The sequence below is a fragment of the Triticum urartu genome, chromosome 2 (genome assembly GCF_003073215.2).
Source record: "Triticum urartu cultivar G1812 chromosome 2, Tu2.1, whole genome shotgun sequence".
Classification (NCBI taxonomy): Eukaryota; Viridiplantae; Streptophyta; class Magnoliopsida; order Poales; family Poaceae; genus Triticum; species Triticum urartu.
In genome coordinates, this window is record NC_053023.1 from 130,973,914 (window position 1) to 130,994,542 (window position 20,629).

General features: G+C 50.6%; 1 protein-coding gene across 3 annotated transcripts; it reads right to left on the reverse strand.

Moving 5' to 3' along the window:
* Window positions 1–608: 608 nt before the first annotated feature.
* Window positions 609–12,517, reverse strand: LOC125536339 (alpha/beta hydrolase domain-containing protein WAV2). Of its 3 annotated transcripts, XM_048699538.1 has the most exons (9): window positions 12,444–12,517; window positions 12,048–12,386; window positions 10,558–10,593; window positions 10,373–10,451; window positions 4,672–4,726; window positions 4,475–4,591; window positions 2,006–2,170; window positions 1,353–1,608; window positions 609–1,000 (listed from the first exon to the last, which is right to left on the reverse strand). In XM_048699538.1, the coding sequence occupies exons 2-9, from the start codon at window positions 12,283–12,285 to the stop codon at window positions 957–959; spliced, it is 990 nt and encodes a 329-aa protein (XP_048555495.1). In that variant the 5' UTR covers window positions 12,286–12,386; window positions 12,444–12,517; the 3' UTR covers window positions 609–956. The 3 variants fall into 3 exon arrangements, with proteins under 3 accessions (XP_048555495.1, XP_048555494.1, XP_048555497.1); XM_048699537.1 differs by lacking the exon at window positions 12,444–12,517 and having other exon boundaries at window positions 12,048–12,420; XM_048699540.1 differs by lacking the exon at window positions 12,444–12,517 and having other exon boundaries at window positions 609–1,119; window positions 12,048–12,418.
* Between the last annotated feature and the right edge of the window lie 8,112 nt (window positions 12,518–20,629).

Consider the following 20,629-nt stretch of genomic DNA (forward strand, 5'->3'; position numbering starts at 1 on the left):
CTGTCCCACAAATACGCCTTTGACGTGGGTGCCTCTTGTGTTTCCCTATTTCAAAGAAATTCATATATGTTGACCAAACTTTAATCAGTGATATCACACTCATTTTAAGTTTAAATGAGTTGATTATTTTTCAATGCTTTTCATTTGAGGTCCTCTGTCCAGTAGTATTTTGTTTACACTTTTGTGATCTGCCTAGATAGGGTAGGTAGATATATATGCTTTATGTGATTACTTATGTATGCTTTTATAATTATTTCAAGAAGGAACTGTTCTAGGTTTTGAAGATCGATCCGGAATACTTTGACAGTCACTTTGAGCAAGGCAAGCCACCCCACCGCTTTGCTTTATAACTCGGAAAAGATAGTTTATTAGGGTGTTTTCTGATATTATTGCGTTGTTGCATATGTTGTGTAGTTGCATATTTTGCTATGCTAAACTTTGGTTTTGTTGTCATGGCACTGCAAGCAATGTAGGAAATATTTGCTAAACTTTGGTTTTGTACTGTCATGGCACTGCAAGCAATATAGGAAATATTCTTGAAGGACTGCAATCCTCCGAAATTTTCATTCGACAATCCTTTAAACCAAAGAAGCCCTGGGTGGAAGCAGTTTCAGAAACAAAGATATTGCCTTGCACAATGCACAGCTTCTAAGGAAAGCTGCAGGTTTTTGCACAGCAGGTGCAAAAAAAAAAAACCATATTGGTAGCAACAGTCATAATAACAGAACGAAATGGTTGAGCCAACAAGATTACCCTATACTGAACCGTCATACACCAAGGCCAGATTTTCTAACATTCGGTACTAGTTCCAATAAATTGCAAATACTTGAATGAAGCCAATTCAACATTGTACAGAAACTCGGGAGTTGAAGGCCGAGCCAGGCTCAGAAATATATGTGTCATTCCATACACATATGCAGCAGCATCACAGGATGGAGAACAACCTCAAAATATATTCACAGCTTTGGCTTCTTCAGGTGGAATGGAGCAGAACAACCACCTGAATTAATTGTTTGAAATGATCTTCAATCCATCAAAGACCGGAATTGCATCAACATCAGAAAAACTGGTGGAAAACAGCAGGCTGCTCTAGATGTTCCAATTATTATGCAGCTTTATCTAGAAAGAGAGATTCAATTTATCAGAGGCAAGCTAACATAAATCGCACATTTGTAGTCAACATCATGAACCAGATTCCAAGATACAAATGATTGTATTCACCATTCAGTATTGCCATTAACATTAGTAAAACTACACTATGTAGTTAAATACACAAATATGGCAACATAATGTATCCATGCAAGTATAAGGAAAAACATGATAGAACAATATTCCCATGGAGTACTACTTACCATCATCAGCAATTTCACTTGTGCAGCTGGCATCAGAACTCTGTACTTCTGGGGAATATTGGTCCAGAAACAATTCGATTGTCCTCCAGTAGCGGTCCCCTCCAGAAATCCAGGTATCCATATGCATACCATTGAGAAAATCAACAAACCTACAATTCCTGTTATGTTCAACAGCTTTGTCATACAGCATCCTCATGTGTGAAGGGGGAACCAGTTCATCTTGCAATCCAGAAAGAAAGAGAATGGGCTGTTTGACCTGCATTGACATGCCAAAACTCAGGCAACGGATAACACAAACCATGGGGCTAAAATAAAGATCTGAGAACTGCAGAATGGCATAAATAGATTTGAAACCTTACGGCTTAACAGATTATGATTATTTCTGATGAGGCGGACTAAAATAAAGATCTGAGAACAGCAGAATAGCATAAATACAGATTTGAAACCTTACAGCTTAACAAATAGTATAGGTTTCATTTTGGTGTAATCTTTGAATACAAAGTCCAAAGGAGTAAAAACAAACTGTTTGAATCAAAAACAGATCAACACTATATTTTTTTTCCAAAGATTAAAAATAAGAGTACGGAAGTTGTAACCAAGCATGAAAACAACAGCGTATAAAATGTTGATTTAAACCAACCCCCAAAACTCACCTCTGCAACAACATCAAGTGTACTCCATGGAGAGCGAACAACGCAGTTAAGAAGTTTTGGGCCTTTGGCAGAACTACCGCCTATGAACCATCTTAAGAAGGGCAGCATGATACCAGCCATATCCAATATAGATGTAAAAGTATTTTCCAATATTAGAGCAGACACCTGCAACAAAGAACAACATCTAGCAAGATCATTATCAATTGCAAAGGCCAAAGCTTAACACACTTCTATAGATGTTATTAGCTTACCAAAATATGACCTAACTCATGTTGCCCTAACCACATGACTGAGTTCACAACAGTAAAATCTAAGAGCCTGCTTTATTAAGGTGTCCTATGTTGATCACAAAAGTGAAGTGTTGGTTGGACGTAATTTCCTTTAATGGGCGAACGAGGTCTGGAAGCTGTTTTGGGGTATTTAAGTTACTAGCAAAAGGGCCCGTGTGTTGCAGCAGGTAGAAAATAGATAAATATGATCCTGGAGGAGAAGTGCTACTATGACCTAGGTCTTTGGAAGGAGATTGGTAGGAAGGTTTTATATGTGAAAATATATGTTTTTTCAAGAAATGCGGTTGGTACTTGTGAGTACTTTTAATATTTTTTTGTTAGTTGCAAAGTTGTTTGAGTGGTAAATTATTTTTCAGATTTGTGAACTAATTATCAATGTCTTCTGTCCATGATGAGCGGGCTAATTTTTCGTTAGAGATCACCTTCTCATCGGCATCTGTTTTACTTGTATATCACAGATTCCCTAGCATGGTACAGACCTGTAATGCATCGTGATAGTTCCTCCTAATCATTTTGAGTTTGTTTTTTGTCATGATTCAGACCGAAATCTGACCAGAGACACTTCTCCAATTAGGTTCTGAAATATGTTCCGATTGGGAAACAATACATATGGAACTCAATCATTAGCAGTTCCGTTTTGATATAATGTGCCAAAACACTTGTTTATCAGGAATCTAGCTCCATGTAAGCATGCAAAGTTGAATTTATTTCCAAAGCAGAAATTGCAGAAAAAAATTCTATGTTGGGAATTAGCCAGATTTATGAACACACTTCAGAGATGATTCAGCAAAATCTGAATAAGTATGAAGATACTTTTTTTCCTTCTCTTATTTTTACCAATACTACTTACTCGATCGGTCGGACACTGCTCACTCGATCTAGCGCGATTTTGCTTTATGCACAGGCCACAGATCTTTATTAAATATGAAGTCTGCTTCCCATTTTAGTACAGGGTCCTCCTTTAATAAGCCTCTTCTCTTCTTTCCCATTTGCACATAGTACATGCATCCGTTTTATTTTAGTAACAACGTCTACTCCTTAAAGCCTCTTCCATTCTTTCCCATTGGTACATGCGTCCGTTTAATTGTATTAACAACATTACTCCTTTAATAAGCCTCTTCTCTCATTGGGTCGTGTAACCATATCAGCACATGAGGAAGTTAATTCCTTTCGATCATTAGATTTTATAGTTGGGACTCATTCTGAAAATCGTCTCATCCTGTGCTTAGAGCTTCCGGAGCCGGCTTATTGAGTTGATGGTACCCAAGTAACAGGAGACGTATATAAATCAGTGGGGTTGGCTTTAAGGGGGCAATGTGGTACAATTTAATAGAAAGAACACCTTTGTCATGCACACCTGCTAGTCTACATTAGTTGGACTCTACCTAATCTGCTAGATGGGAGGTCGAGGGATCAATACCTCACCGCAGCAACTATTTAAAAAAAAAAATTGTAGGCCCAGTAAAGCGAGTGACCTACGAAGGATCAGGCCCAGCGAAGCGCTGCAATTTTGTAGGCCCAATTAAGCTAGCGATGGATGAAGGATCTAGGCCCAGCGAAGATGTACGGAAGCAAGGTCGTACGAGATAAAAAAGGATCGAGCCAAGGAGAGTACGACGGACGGACCAAAATTTTGGAACGTACTTAGCGGACGAAAATTACGGTGGTAAGAAGCAATAGCCCCTTTATTATTAGGTAAAGATGGAGCTCTGGCCAATCTAGATGGAAGGGGACAGAAAGATCTGGGTCTGTTTTTTTCTTTCTTTTCAAGTAAAAATTTCTCTCCTATATGCTGCCTTACAAAAACTAACATCATTTGATTTTCAGCATAGATCAAGACTGTAACCACCTGACCATTGCTGTCAGCAATGGTCATGATCATGTGTCATCACTTGATTTTCAGCATACTGTAACAGTCTTAACATTCTTCACAATCTTCTGGCAAGATCCATAGCAGAATAATCTTGTAATAGAAGGTAATCTACATCATAACTACATGAAAATCTAAGTCTAATTTATGAACATATGCATGTTTTGAATGTTGATCCAATGAAATTTGTTCGAAAATAGAAGTGCAGTGGAGGATACTGCCATCACAAATCCAACGGCAGAGAGATCAAATGAACCTATTCTCACTTCTCTACAGCAATGCATAGACAAATCAGTTTACAACGAGTACCTTGTCAGGATTGTTTTTTGCAAGAACTGCTCCAACAGCACCTCCTAAAGATCTCCCAAAGATAACTATCCTGGATGTGTCAATGTCCTTCCTCTGAAGTAGATGATCAAGTGCGGCCTATCAAAAGAGAGAACTGTAAGAAGAGTAAACAAAACCACAAAAGTGAGAACAAAAACAAAATGCAGGAAACAACAAACCTGTGCATCTTTTGTGATGCCACTCTGAGAAGGATAACCTTCGCTCTCACCATACCTACAAACATGATCAAAGTTTGTTAGACCTTTGAACCTGAGCATTGATAGTTGTGGATGACACTAGGAGAGTTGGGACAATTTTCGTTGGTTTATTCCTCACACAATGCCATGCCCACCTGAGGGGTTGGGGATACATACTTATAGGCTGCTAGCCAGCCAAGCATATGCTGAGATGCTACTAAGATGCCAGTCTAAGATGCTAGTCTAAGATGCTGGTCTAAGATGCTATCCTAACTGCCAGTCCTTGATGGTCAGGAACTCTATCCTAACTGCCACAAGGACCATGTGCTGCAGCCCCACAAAGACCCTAGTACACAGACTTATCCAACATTCTCCCCCTAAGTCTTGTACGTCGTCTTGTGGTAGTGTTGAATCATCCCGATCCTGGAGCAAAGCTCGAGGAACTTGACCCTCCCAAGAGGCTTGGTGAGCAGGTCTGCGAGCTGATCCTTGGTGTTGATGTAGCTCGCCTCGATGCTCCCTTCTTCCACACAGCTGCGGATGAAGTGATACCTCAGCCGGATGTGCTTGCTCCGTTCATGGAACACGGGGTTCTTTGCCAGGGCCAGGGCGGACTTGCTGTCCACCAGGAGCTGCACCGTTCTGGTGTCTTGAACGAGACGATCACCAAGCAGTCGAGCAAGCCAAAGCGCCTGAGTGCAGGCGGTGGAGGCCGCTATGTACTCAGCCTCACAGCTGGACAGGGCCACCACCTGCTGCTTGACTGATTGCCAGCTCACGAGACACTTGCCGAGGAAGAGGAGGATCCCGCTCGTGCTCTTGCTGGTGTCGATGTCGCCGGCGTGGTCGCTGTACCCGACGAAGTGTGCTGCCCCCGGACACCTAGGGTAGTGGAGGCCGTGGTCGAGGGTCCCTGCTATGTAGCGGACGATCCTCTTCACTGCCTGCTGGTGTTCTGACGTCGGTCGCTCCATGAACCGACTGACATAGCCGACGGAGAATGCTAGGTCCGGCCGTGTGTGGGTGAGGTAGCGAAGGCTCCCCACAAGGCGTCGGTACTACGTAGCATCCACTTCCTCCGTCGTGCTGTCGCGGCTCAGTTTCAGCCTCTCCTCCATCGGAGTGAGAGCTGGATGGCAGCCGGTGAGCCCAGCTAGCTCAACGATGCACTTGGCGTAGGCGGACTGTCGAAGCGCGATCACGGAGTGATCCTGGTGCACCTCAATCCCTAGATAAAAGGAGAGGAGCCCCAGATCACTCATCTGGAAGGTGGCCTTCATGTCTTCCTTGAATGCCGCTACCTCTGCATCTTTGGTGCCGGTGATCACCAAGTCGTCAACATAGACGCCCACCAGCAGGGCATTTCCTCCACTGCCCCGTCGGTAGACAGCGGCCTCATGCGGGCTTTGCTCGAAGCCCATCTTCTTTAGCGTGGAGTCCAGCTTGGCGTTCCACGCCCTAGGTGCCTGCTGTAGGCCATAGAGGGCCTTGCGCAGGCGGAGTACTTTGCCCTCCTGGCCGGGAATCGCAAAACCCGGTGGCTGATGCACGTAGACTTCCTCCTTCAAGTCACCGTTGAGGAATGCCGACTTGACATCCATGTGATGGACACGCCAGCCCTCCTGGGCAGCCAGCGCAAGGAGAAGTCGCACGGACTCCATCCATGCCACGGGAGCGAAGGCGTCGTCGAAGTCGACTCCTTCCTGCTGCAAGAAGCCTCGGGCCACCAGGCGAGCCTTGTGCTTGATGATGGCGCCGGCTCCATCCCTCTTCAGCTTGAACACCCACTTAAGGGTGATTGCGCGATGACCACGGGGGAGGTCAGCGAGCTCCCAGGTGCGGTTTTGCTCGACCGCATCCATCTCCAACTGCATCGCGGCGCGCCATGCCGCATCTCTCTCGGCCTCTGCAAAGGACCGTGGTTCGGCGTCCTCACACACAAGTTGTAGCTGCACCTCCAGGTCACGTGGCATCAGTCCCGGCACCGGCTGGTCGCCGAGTAGATCATCCATCATGCGATACCACAGCTGTTCGCCTCCATACCACGCGTCGACCCGCTCCTCGTCGTGAGTGAGCGGGGAAGCGAACTTCATCGGGTTGTGCTCTGCGTGAGCTGGTGCTGATGAGGACAAACCCGGAGTGGTGACCGCCGGGGCTGGAGTATGCGGCGTCGCCAGTTGTGGTGTCGCCGGCGTAGCGGGCACCGGAGTCGATGTAGTTTTGGGGGCCGGGGTAGACGTGCCCGGCGGAGAGGAGCTGCTTGCTCCCCCGGCTTCCTTGAAGTGAGCGTACTCGACAATGAAGTCGTCATACATCGGCGTTGCGCCGTCATCCACCGCCTTGTCCCATTGCCACCCTCGCCCTTCATTGAACACAACGTCTCGCGCCGTGCGCACACGCTGTGTCTTTGGGTCGAGGATGCGGTAGGCCTTTGAGCCCTCCGCATAGCCGATGAAGACTCCTGGAGTGCTCCTGTCGTCGAGCTTGCCGATGTGGCCAAGCTCCTTAGCGAACGCAAGCCAGCCAAAGACCCGCAAATGGGAAACCGCCGGCTTCCGCCCATGCCAGGCCTCATACGGTGTCCTGCCGTCGAGTGCCTTAGTAGGCGAGCGGTTGAGGATGTAGACGGCCGTCAACACCGCCTCTCCCCAGAAAACAGCCGGCATCCCTCGCTGCTTGAGGAGAGCCCGAGCCATCCCCACAACCGTCTGGTTGCGCCGCTCGACGACTCCGTTTTGCTGCGGGCTGTACGGCGCGGAGTAGTGGCGCTGGATGCCCTCATCGGCGCAGTACGACGCGAATTCAGCCGCCGTGAATTCGCCGCCGTTGTCAGTGCGCAACACGCGCAATTTGCGGCCGCTCTCCGCCTCCACACCAGCCTGCGCGCGCCTGATGGCGTCCGCCGCTTCTCCCTTGCTGCCGAGAATCATCACCCACATGTAGCGAGAGAGATCGTCGATGAGCAGCAGAAAGTAGCGTCGACCTCCTGGTGTGGCTGGCGTCACCGGGCCGCACAAGTCTCCGTGCACGAGCTCCAGCTTCTCCTTGGCCCGAAAACTCGCTTGTTGGGGAAAGGGGAGTCGTCTCTGCTTCGTCAGTACGCAGATGTCGCAGAACTGCTCCACATGGTTGAGGCATGGCAGGCCTCGTACCATCTCCTTGGCACTTAGACGCTTCAGGGCCTCAAAGTGAAGATGCCCAAAGCGCTCATGCCATTGCCACGCCTCGTCGTCCCGACGGACAGCGAGACAGACCGGTTGTGCCACCTGCACATCAAGGACGTAGAGTCGATTTCCACCTCTGGGTACCTTGGCGAGAAGGCGACCCTGGCGATCCCAGATGCGTAGGACCCCATGCTCAATCAGCACACGTGAGCCGTTCTCATCCAGCTGTCCCAAGCTGATGATGGAGTTCCTTAGCGCGGGGATGTAGTAGACACCGGTGAGCAGCCGGTGCTCTCCCGTCTTGGTGGTGAAGATGACGGAGCCGACGCCCTTAATTTCCACAGCGGAGGCATCCCCAAACTTGACGGAGCCTTGCGCATCGGAATCGAGCTCGGCGAAGAATTCCCTTTGACCGGTCATGTGGTGGGTGGCGCCGGTGTTGAGGCACCACCCCGTAGTCTTGTCCTTCCCGGAGGCATCGCCGAGAAGAGCGTGTGCCTTTGGCTCGTCGAGGTGGATGAGAGCTTTTGCGACTGGTGTCGCTGAAGATAGCTCAATGCTTGCATGTGCCATGAACAGAGCCGTCTCCTCCTCCTTCGCCTGTGCGACGTGAGCCTGGCCTTGTCATGGTTGCCGACACTCATTGGCCCAATGGCCAAAACGGCCACAGTTGTGGCAGCTGTTGTCTTGTGCCGGCTTGGGCTTGCCAGCGGCGCCGTCCTTGGCGCCTCCGCGAGTGTCCCCTTCGGCACGTCCTTGTGCCTTGCCCGGGGGGCCTCTTCGCGTCTTACGCTACTTGCCACGCTTGCGGCCGCCTGTCGTGGAAGAAGGCTCCCCCTTCTTCCTGTCACCAAGGCTGGCATCCCACAGCTCCCGAGTTAGGAGCAGCTTCCCGCCGGTGGTGATGGGCCGCGAGGAAGGCTGTAGCTCGTCGGTGTCGACGACCTTGAGGCGACCTATCGCCTCCTCGATTGTCATCGTGGAGAGGTCCAGCAAGGACTCAATCGACCGAGCCATCTGCTTGTACTTCTCGGGGATGCACCGAAAGAGCTTCTCGACAGCTCTCTCCTCGGTGTAGGTGGCATCACCAAACTTCACAAACTTCTGCAGCAGAGTGTTGAGACGGAGAACAAAGTCATCAACGTCCTCACCTGGCTTGAAAGCCAGGCTCTCCCACTCCTTACGAAGTGCCTGCAGAGTGGACTTGCGAGCACGGTCGCTGCCGATGCGTGCCGCGGCGATGGCGTCCCAAGCTTCCTTGGCAGTCCGCTTGCTGGAAAGCAAGAACTGCATCTCGAGCGGGACTGCGGCGATGAGGGCGTCCAGCGCCCGTCGGTCCTCTTGGTGGTTGACGTTGCTGTCCTGGACTGCCTCCCACATGCGCCGCACCTGGAGCCTGACCTTCATGATCCCGGCCCACTCGACGTAGTTGGTTTTAGTGAGGGTAGGCCACCCAGCACTGGGACCAACATCCCTGACCATAGTCCGGACCTTGTAGAGGCCGCGGTCCTGGTCGTTGCAGCCGCCGTCGCGGTGCGCACCTCCACCTGGAGCGCGGGCGTGCTCGGCTGCCCACTGCGCCGTCCGCTCTTGCGCCACTTTGGCGCGGTCTGCGTCAGCGCCGTCGTTCGCAGGTGCGGAGCTGTTGGAGCTGCCGGAGCCGCCGCGGAGTGCTTTGGCATCCGCCGTAGCCTCACGTGCTGCGTCCGCTGCTGCTACTGCTACTGCTTCTAACTCCGCCCTGGCTGCTTCTACCTCCGCTTTGGCTGCTGCCAACTCCGCTGCAGCCAGCCTCGACACCCTTGCTGCCGCAGCAGCTGCTGCTACAGCTGCTCGCTCACGCTCCTCTGCCACGGCGCGCTCGGCCTCCTGCCGGCGCGGCATTCTCGAGGTAGCCGTGTGCTGAGAGCGACCTGCAGACATGGCTCGCTGCAGGGGGACTGTTGCGTGAAGAGGAGGCTGTTGAAGACGAACTGCTGCTCGACAGTCCGGAGGGAGGAAAGTAACCAGAGGCAGACGGAGCAGCTGCTGCTACCGACTTGGGCTGCTCACAGGAAATGCTCAGGGTACAAGATAACGAGGCTCTGATACCACTTGTTAGACCTTTGAACCTGAGCATTGATAGTTGTGGATGACACTAGGAGAGTTGGGACAATTTTCGTTGGTTTATTCCTCACACAATGCCATGCCCGCCTGAGGGGTTGGGGATACATACTTATAGGCTGCTAGCCAGCCAAGCATATGCTGAGATGCTACTAAGATGCCAGTCTAAGATGCTGGTCTAAGATGCTATCCTAACTGCCAGTCCTTGATGGTCAGGAACTCTATCCTAACTGCCACAAGGACCATGTGCTGCAGCCCCACAAAGACCCTAGTACACAGACTTATCCAACAAAGTTCAGGTTCACTAATAAATGAAAGAAAGTTAAGACATTTGAATCACATATGATACTGAGAGCTTCAAGAAAGAAGAATGAAACAAAGATAGTATAACTGGTTTACACTGTGGAGAACCATACCCTCTATAAGAAAGCATAAACACATTGCACTGTAGCCGCTGCATCATTAGTCGAACGCATTCCAAACGATGTGCAATATCTATAACGAGTGAAGAATTTTAACAGAGTATAGCTTCAACACAATTTGTCATCAATGAGATACAATTTTATGAATTTTCATGTCCATAAAAAGAAATTCAGGATACTGCCGGCATTTTCCTGGAAGAACAGAATGGTCGGACCTGCATCAGGAAAACACTATGAAACAGACAACAATGTGGGAACAAAACAATGTGAAGTTGAGAACAAACTGAAGAGCACAATAGTTCCTAAACATGAATATGCTATAACAATTTCATGCTATCAGTGATGTAGGAAATGGGAGAGGACTGAAGCTCTGAATATGACTTTTTTTGTTTTGTGAAAAGCTCTCTTGAAACTTTTTGTGCTCATATAATTATCAAGCATCACGAACACCTAGTTATAGAACAATATCAAGACTGTAACTTCTCTTCCTAACCTGAAAACAAATAAAAACACCAGCAAATGATGTGGCCAACGAGATATAGACAAGAAGAAGTGTATCTCATTTGATGCATAGACAAGATCAGCTAGAGTAGTAGATACAACTAGCTAGAGGAAACTAACGCATGCATACAAATTCTAATTCCGCAGATAGTTGGCCAGCTGGTCCAGTTACACATCTGGGGCCAATGAATAAAAAGCGAAGGTGACTAGGAGAAAGTAGGTTCGACGCAGCGCTGAGCCGGTTTTGAAGGGAATAGACAAATGTGTTGACATGCCAAAGTATTTTGAACGTACACGTGGCAATTGCATATTTCTCGTCCACAGATCACCGCAAATATTTCCCATCTCTTCCTGCTTTGAACCAAATCATGGTTCACGTGAACTTTTACATAATCATGCATGCCTTTATATATGGTCAGAAAGCTTATTGGGTATACTTTCTAAACTTGCACAACTTTTAAAACTAACCCATAGAGATATACAGTAGAAAACCAAATCAACAACCATGAAACATAGTGATGCGATGCAAATATATAACCACATAGAGACAAAGAAAGCAACACGTCACGATAAAAATCTAAGTATGGAAACAAAAATTGTGGAATCTAACCCTACCGTGTGTTGAACGTTCATAACATCTCTACGGTCAATTGAACACAAATAGCACATCAGAGAAATACTATACTAAGCACCACATACACCAGCGAGTACCGACTAGAAATCACAATGAAGCTGGAACTTGGATCGGCCAATCAATCCTGAATCCAGACACCGAACTACAGAGAACTGTGTAATAAAACCAAGGAACCCTACAGATCAATTAAGAACATATGACATATCCATGCAGGCAGCGGCAGTAAAGTTCAAATCCTATTAGCCACAAAAATCATAAACATCGGGCATTTCTTAAGTGAACGCCGTAAACCCTACCCAGATCCACGGACCCATGTCCCGATCAAGGGAGCTAAGAGATGAAGCAACGCCACTATCTAGCCACGCAATTCGGGTCAAAACCAATCCCTCGAGTACAGACTCGAAGAGATCCACCAACCGACGCTCCAATAACCGGAACACTTCCTGGTACCGATCGAGTCATTGGACACGGGGGGAGGAACCAACAAACAAACCGGGAGAGGTTGGGGAGGATCGGGGACTGGGTGGTCCTTGCCTCGGCAGGTGGCAGAGTGGCGGAGGAACCAGGAGTGGAGGCGCACGCCGTCGGCGGCGCGGAGCCAGACGTCCTCGTAGATGAGGCGGAAGCGCGAGGGATTGATGGGGTAAGCGCGGGGGAGGCCAGGGAGCACGGGCACGTAGACGAGGCGCTCCTGCAGCGCCACCAGCGCCGCCAGGCCCACCACCGCCATGCCCCCTGCGCCGTACACCAGCGCCTTGAGCCACCCCACCATCTCCGCCGCCGATGGGAGGGAAGGGCTCCGTCAGGCGGGTGGTGGTGGTGATGGGCGCGGTCGCCGCTGCTCTTTGACTCGCGTCGTCGGTCGGGGTCGGATTTGGGTTTAGTCGGACGGGACCAGGCCTGCTTCAAGCCAGAGCTCTTGTGCGTCTAGGCACGTCACAGCCTCTATAGCCGGACCACTCAAACCCCATGAGCTCCGGACGGACAGCTGCCTCACAGCATCTGCAGCCGCGTCCCCAACAAGTCCCCTTAGGCCAATTTTTCGGCGCCGGCGTGAAAAAAACGTTCCAGTCGCGTCCCCAGAATGCCGAAAATTATCGGTTCGGCCTTTTTTTCCGTCCGGCGGTCACAGGTCGAACCCGGCGCACTGGAGAGCAGTTGGGGGCTCCGGCGCAAGAGAAAAACGTGGCTAGCTCACACCGTCAGGGAAAAAGTCGAGGTTTTCTTCCCCGACTCGCCTCCCACCGCCCCTCCCCCGCGTCCTCGGCCACCACTAGCTATATCCCGGCGCCGCCCGCCGCCCTTCACTGCTAGATAGCCATTCCCCGTCGGAAAAATAGCAGCGCTTCGCCGGGGCAGCCCCTCCAACAGCAGTTGGGCGTTTCCGGCCACCGTTTCTGGTCATGGAGGAGCAGTTTAACGGCGGGTACATGCCTACCGGGCGCAAGGTGTTCGGCGATTTGCCTGCCTCGGCGATGGACTCGGATGACGAGGAAGCGCTCGCCGCGCTGCTGGAGGAGGAAACCGAGGCCGACGTCCAGGAAGAAGAGCATCTCATGGTGCTCGCCGCCCTCGCCCAGCTGCTGGCGAGCGATGAAAAGCCGCGGCGAGGTGGCTCGGCGCCTGGGCGGGTGAAAGCAAAGAACCGGCATCGTCTCGAAGGCTACTACATGCTCTACTCCGACTACTTCGCCGATGCTCCACTTCACGACGAGAAAACATTTCGGCGCCGTTATCGGATGAGCCGAAAGCTCTTCCTCAGAATTGTGAATTCCATCCGGGAGTTCGACAACTACTTCAAGTGCAAGATGGATTGCACCGGCGCTCTTGGATTCACCTCCATCCAGAAGTGCACGACAGCAATGAGGATGCTTGCATATGGAGCTCCCGGTGATTCACTCGACGACTATGGGCGCATGGCCGAGTCCACCAGCATAGAGTGTTTCTACAAGTTCTGTCGGGCAGTGGTGGCAGTGTTTGGACCACAATACTTGAGAACACCCAATGCGGAAGACACTGCTCGGATCCTAGCACAAAATGCAGCAAGAGGATTTCCTGGGATGCTTGGAAGCATCAACTGCATGCATTAGAAATGGAAGAATTGCCCATTTGCTTGGTAGGGGATGTACAAAGGCGCCAAAGGCGATTGCAGTGTGGTGCTTGAGGCGGTGGCCACACAGGACCTCTGGATTTGGCACTCCTTCTTTGGTATGCCAGGAACTCACAATGACATCAACGTGCTGCAGTGCTTTCCTGTCTTTGCCAAGCTTGTTGAAGGTCATTCTCCTCCGGTGAACTTCGAGATCAATGGGCGGCACTACAACAAGGGGTACTATATAGCTGATGGCATCTACCCGAGATGGTCGACATTTGTGAAGACCATCTCAAACCCTGTGCCAGGAGGCAAGAACGCCTGGTTTGCGAAGATTCAGGAGGCGTGCAGGAAGGATGTCGAGCGGGCATTTGGTGTGCTCCAATCTCGATTTGCTGTTGTCCGGTACCCCGCTCAGACGTGGTCCAAAGATCAAATGTGGGAGATTATGACTCGCTGTGTCATCTTGCACAACATGATCATCGAGAGCGAGCAAGAAGACCCAGTGTTTGACACTGAACCATACTACAGGCAGGGTCCTCTAGCCGAAGTTGAACACCAGCTACCGGCAACTTGGACTGCCTATCTCAGTATGCGTCAGGAGATCCGAGACCCACAGGTGCATCATCAACTGCAGAAAGATCTGATTGAGCACCTATGGAGGCTCAAGGGGGACGCCGTGTGATGAAATACGAGTTTTTATTTGTTGAACTATATAATTTGTATTGAACTATTTGTTGTTGTACTATTTTGTTGAAGTATTTGATTTTTCTGTGATGAAATATGTGGTAAGAAAAAATTGTGTTCATAATTGAACGCCGACACACGACGAATCACGTCGAATATGGGCCTATTCTCGCCCATATGGGCCCTTTATTCGCCAAAATGGGGCTGCAAAGTGGGCCAATTTCGGCGCCTGGGGGCGACGACTGGGCGCAAAACCGCCCCCAGCGCCGATTGTATCGTCGGCTCGCCCCCAGGGGCGATTTTTATGCGTCCTGGGGGGGCCAGCGGCTGGAGATGCTCTCACTGCGGAATCATATTCCCCCCAACCAACTCCCTTATATCCACTCCGAATGTTTCGGCTAACCGGCACCCCTCAATTGATGTCAAAAAAACGACACCCCTCAAACACAGCTCATATGTGTGGCGAAAATGAGGTGGCCCGGATATGCCCGGAAGCGTCTGTCATGTCAGACTGACGGGCGAGACTTGCGAGGAAACCATCATTCCACCGGAGCTCACTAGTCCGCATTCATGTAGCTGCTTCGGCGTCACCCGAGAGACCAAACCCGACTATTTAAACCGGACGACAAGGGTAAACCCTAGCCGCCCCATTTTCTACCCCTCCGCCACTTCTGAGCTGCTACCGCGACCTTGTGCGCACACCATCCCACTTCAACCTCGTCGTCCGCCTGCCGTCATGGTCCGCACTAAACTCGGGCATGGACAACCCAGCTGTTAGGAGAGGAGATTAGGAGAATCACACCACACTTTGATTATGCACAGGCAGGGGATATTTGTACGGCTTGGAGCGACCACTGCCTAGTGGTGATCATGGGGTGGACAACTACCTCAACGTGTGCCACTACCTGGCTGCACGATCTCTAGCATGCGTGCGTACGCGAAGACTATACAGGAGCGCATACGCAATGGCATGACTACGGTACACAGTAGGCTAATACCCCCCCCCCCCCCCCCCCCCCCCCCGGCAGTCGCATCGTCAGCGAGAGCGACGCAAAGACTGGATCGGAATTCAGAGAAAATATCCGACGGGGGGCCTTTGGTCATGATGTCGGCGAGCTGCTGGCACGTGGGCACATGGAGGACACGGAACTCGCCGAGATCCACGCACTCGCGAGCGAAGTGAATGTCCAGCTCCACGTGCTTCGTGCATCGATGGTGGACGGGGTTGGCAGATAGGTACAACGTTGATACATTATCGCAGAAGACCAGGGTCGCCTTGGTGACCGACGCGAAGAGCTCGTCAAGCAGTTGTCGAAGTCACACGCACTCTGCCACTGCATTGGCAACGTCGCGGTACTCGGCCTCCACGTTGGAGCGCGAGACCGTCGCCTGGCGTTTGGACGACTAGGAGACCTGGGCATCGCTAAGGTACACACAGAAGCCTGAGGTGGAGCGGCGCGTGTCGGGGCAGCCCGCCCAGTCGGCGTCAGTGAAGGTACGGAGGTCCAGAGTGGCGGAGGCGCGTAGATGGAGACCGAGGTGGGCCGTGTCACGCACGTACCGGAGCACACACTTGACCAATGCAAGATGACACGCATGGATCGTGCATGTGGAGGCAAATCTATTGGACTGCGTAGGCGATCTCCGACCTGGTGATGGTGAGGTATTGGAGAGCACCGGCGATGCTGCGGTAGGCGGAGGCGTCGTCCACACGGGGCCCATCGGTGGCCGGGAGCTTGCTCTTGGTGTCGATCGGGGTCGGCGAGGGGCGGCATGTGTCCATGCCAGCACAATCGAGGACCTCGTCGGCGTACTATTGTTAACAGAGAAAGAAGTCGGCGGGCGTCCGTGTCACCTTGATGCCCAGGAAGAAGTGGAGAGGCCCAAGGTCCTTCATGGTGAACTCGCTGGTGAGGCCGGCAACCACACGATGAAGCACGCCCGGGGTGGACGTGGTGAGCACGATGTCGTCGACATAGAGCAACAGGTACGACGTGCCCATGCCGTGGCAGAGCGCGAAAAGGGAGGAGTCCGAGCGCGTGGCGGAGAAACCGGGCATCTTGACGAAGCCAGCGAAGCGAAGAAACCACGCATGAAGCGCCTGCTTCAAGCCGTAGAGGGACTTGGAGAGGCAACAGACATGGTCGGGACGAGTGCTGTCGACGAAGCCGGCAGGTTGGAGGCAGTAGACCTCCTCCTCCAAGTTGTCGTGCAAGAAGGCATTGGAGACATCGAATTGGTGCACCGGTCAACCACGCGACGCCGCCAAAGTGAGCACCGTTCGGATGGTAGCCGGCTTGAAGACCGGCGAGAACGTCTCACCATAATCAACGCCCCCGCGCTGGCGAAAGCCGCACACAACCCACCGGGCTTTGTAGCGAGCGAGGGAGCCGTTGGTGTTGGCTTTGTGCTTGAAGATCCATTTGCCGGTGATGAGGTTGGCTCTGGCAGGCCGCGACATGTGCTCCCAGGTGCGGTTCCGCACGAGTGCGTCATACTCGTCGCGCATGGTGGCGAGCCATTGGGGATCCCAGACGGCTGCATGCATAGAGCTTGGGACCGGCGAGATCGCCGGCGTGGTGACGGCGGACGCAGCGTCGTAGTAGCGAGGGTTCGGCTTGAAGACGCCATGTTGAGCGCACGTAACCATCTGTCGGGCAGGCACTGGCGGTGGTGGAGCGGTGACCATGCCGGACACGGCAGACGAGCCCGAGCTCGAAGTAGTGGAAGCAGGGCCGTCCGTGGGCGATCGGGTGGTGGAGTTTGAAGCCACACTTGGCGCGCTGGGAGGGGACGGAGCGGAACTGCCCGATGACGACCGCATGCTCGAGGTTGAAGCCACACTTTGCGTGTGCTAGGAGGCTATGATGTAGAACCACCTAATGACGACCGCAGGCTCGTGGTTGAACGCGGGGTTCCCGTGCACGGCAGGGCATCGAGGGGCAATCGCGCCGCCGTAGTTGGGTGGGGCGGCGTGCGTGCAGCCGTGGGAGCGACAACGAGCAGGACCTGCAAAACAGGTGACTGTGGAGCAGGTGGTGCTATGATGGTGGAGGAGGCGGGGGTGGCGAAGGGGAAGACTGTTTCGTGGAAGACGACATGACGGGAGGTGAGAACCCGACGGGAGATGGGATCGAAGCAGTGATAGCCGCGATGGTCCAGCGGGTACCCAAGGAAGATGCACGCGGTCGAGCGAGTGTCGAACTTGTGGCACGAGGTGGCTATGAGGTTAGGATAGCACACACAGCCAAACACCCAGAGCCACGAGTAGTCTGGGCCGGCGTCGAGCAAGAGCTCATGGGGCGTTTGCGGTGACCTGGTGCGGCAGGGGCGATGATTCAGGAGATAAGTGGATGTGCTAAGAGCTTCAACCCATAAGCGTGCATGCATGGACGCATGGATCGGTAGCGATCGGACCCCATCATTGAGAGTGCGGAGAGCACGCTCGGCCTTGCCATTTTGTTGGCTCGTGTATAGGCAGGTGAGGCGAAAGTGAGTGCCATGTCGTGCAAGGAGAGTGCAGACAGCAGAGTTGTCAAACTCGCACCTGTTGTCAGTCTGTAGTGCAAGGATGGGTAGCTGAAATTGAGTCTGGACGTAGGCAAAGAATTCGAAGAGTATTTGAAATTTTTCATATTTGTGTTTGATAGGAAAAGACCGTACGTAATGGGTGTAATCGTCGAGTATAACCAAGTAAAACTGGTAGCCTGAGATGCTTGCAACAGGTGAGGTCCATACATCGAGATGCAAAAGCTGAAAAGGAAACATGCTGCAACTACTTGACGACTGAAAATGGAAGCCGTGTGTGCTTGCCCATGCGGCAGGCATGACAGACATGGGAGGAGGACTTGATGGACTCGAACGGTGAAGCACCAGATGACGCACGCCCTGGGTGACCGAGCCACTGATGTCAAAGATCAGTGGAGACGGAGCCGGCGAACCACCATGAAGAAGGCGAGGAAGCGCAGCCCACGGGGTAGAGGTCGCCGCTGGAGTTACATCGGAGGATCACTGCCTTGGTTCGAAGATCCTTGACAGAGAAGCTAAAAATGTCAAATTCCACAAAGACAGGATTACCATGGCAAAGTTGGCGAACAGAGAGGATGTTCTTGATAATAGAGGGGCAAACTAGAACGTTGCGGAGTTGCAGAGGAGATGTGCTAGCAATGAGCGAGCCAACACCAATATGGGTGATTGGGAGGCACTCCCCACTACCAATGATGACTTGAGATGCAGAGAGGTTGGGGCGAATGGAAAGGAGGTTACCATGCGAGGAGCTCATGTGGGCGACGGCGCCGGAGTCGAGGTATGATACGTCTCCAACGTATCTATAATTTTTGATTGTTCCATGCTATTATATTATCTGTTTTGGATGTTTTATATGCATTAATATGCTATTTTATATTATTTTTGGGACTAACCTATTAACCCAGAGCCAGTGCCAGTTCCTGTTTTTCCTTGTTTTTGAGTTCGCGGAAAAGGAATACCAAACGGAGTCCAAACGGAATAAAACCTTCGCGGTGATTTTTCTTGGACCAAAAGACAACCAAGAGAGTTGGAGATGAAGTCAGAAGAGCCACGGGGCGGCCACAAGGACGGAGGGCACGCCCAGGGGGTAGGGCGCCCCCCACCCTTGTGGGCCCCTCGTGCACTCCCTGACCTAATTTCTGCGCCTATATATTCCCATATATCCCCAAACCAACAGAGGCATCCATGAAAACACTTTTCTGCCGCCGCAACCTTCTGTACCCGTGAGATCCCATCTAGGGGCCTTTTCTGGCATCCTGCCGAAGGGGGGTTCGATCACGAAGGGCTTCTACATCAACTCTATTGCCCTTTCGATGAAGCGTGAGTAGTTTACCTCATACCTATGGGTCCATAGCTAGTAGCTAGATGGCTTCTTCCCTCTCTTTCATTCTCAATACCATGTTCTCCTTGATGTTCTTGGAGATCTATCCGATGTATTTCTCTTTTGCGGTGTGTTTGCCAAGATCCGATGAATTGTGGATTTATGATCATCTTATCTATGAATATTATTTGAATCTCCTCTGAATTCTTTTATGCATGATTTGATATCTTTGTAATTCTCTTCGAACTATCGGTTTGGTTTGGCCAACTAGATTGGTTTTTCTTGCATGGGAGAAGTGCTTAGCTTTGGGTTCAATCTTGCAGTTTCCTTTCCCAATGATAGTAGGGGCAACAAGGCATATATTCTATTATTGCCATCGAGGACAAAAAGGATGGGGTTTTCATCATATTGCTTGAGTTAATTCCTCTACATCATGTCATCTTGCTTAATGCGTTACTCCGTTCTTTATGAACTTAATACTCTAGGTGCATGCTGGATAGCGGTCGATGTGTGGAGTAATAGTAATAGATGTAGAATCGTTTCGGTCTACTTGACACGGACGTGATGCCTATATTCATGATCATTGCCTTAGAGATCATCATAACTTTGTGCTTTTCTATCAATTGCTCGGCAGTAATGTGTTCACCCACCGTATTATTTTCTATCTTGAGAGAAGCCTCTAGTGAAACCTATGGCCCTCGGGTCTATTTTCCATCATATAAGTTTCTGATCTACTCATTTTTTGCAATCTTTTACTTTCCGATCTACAAACCCAAAATACCAAAAATATTTACTTTACCGTTTACCTATCTCTATCAGATCTCACTTTTGCAAGTAACCGTGAAGGGATTGACAACCCCTTTATCACGTTGGGTGCAAGTTGTTGTTTGTTTGTGCAGGTATTCAGTGACTTTTGCGTTGTCTCCTACTAGATTGATACCTTGGTTCTCAAACTGAGGGAAATACTTATCTCTACTCTGTTGCATCACCCTTTCCTCTTCAAGGGAAAAAACAACGCAAGCTCAAGAAGTAGCAGGAAGAATTTCTGGCGCCGTTGCCAGGGAGTGAAGGAAATATGCCCTAGAGGCAATAATAAAGTTGTTATTTATATTTCCTTATATCGTGATAAATGTTTATTATTCATGCTAGAATTGTATTAACCGGAAACTTAGTACATGTGTGAATACATACACAAATAGAGAGTCCCTAGTATGCCTCTACTTGACTAGCTCGTTAATCAAAGATGGTTAAGTTTCTTGACCATAGACATGTGTTGTCATTTGATGAACGAGATCACATAATTAGAGAATTATGTGATGGACAAGACCCATACGTTAGCTTAGCATTATGATCGTTTAGTTTTATTGCTATTGCTTTCTTCATGACTTATACATATTCCTCTAACTATGAGATTATGGAACTCCCGAATACCGGAGGAACACCTTGTGTGCTATCAAACGTCACAACATAACTGGGTGATTATAAAGA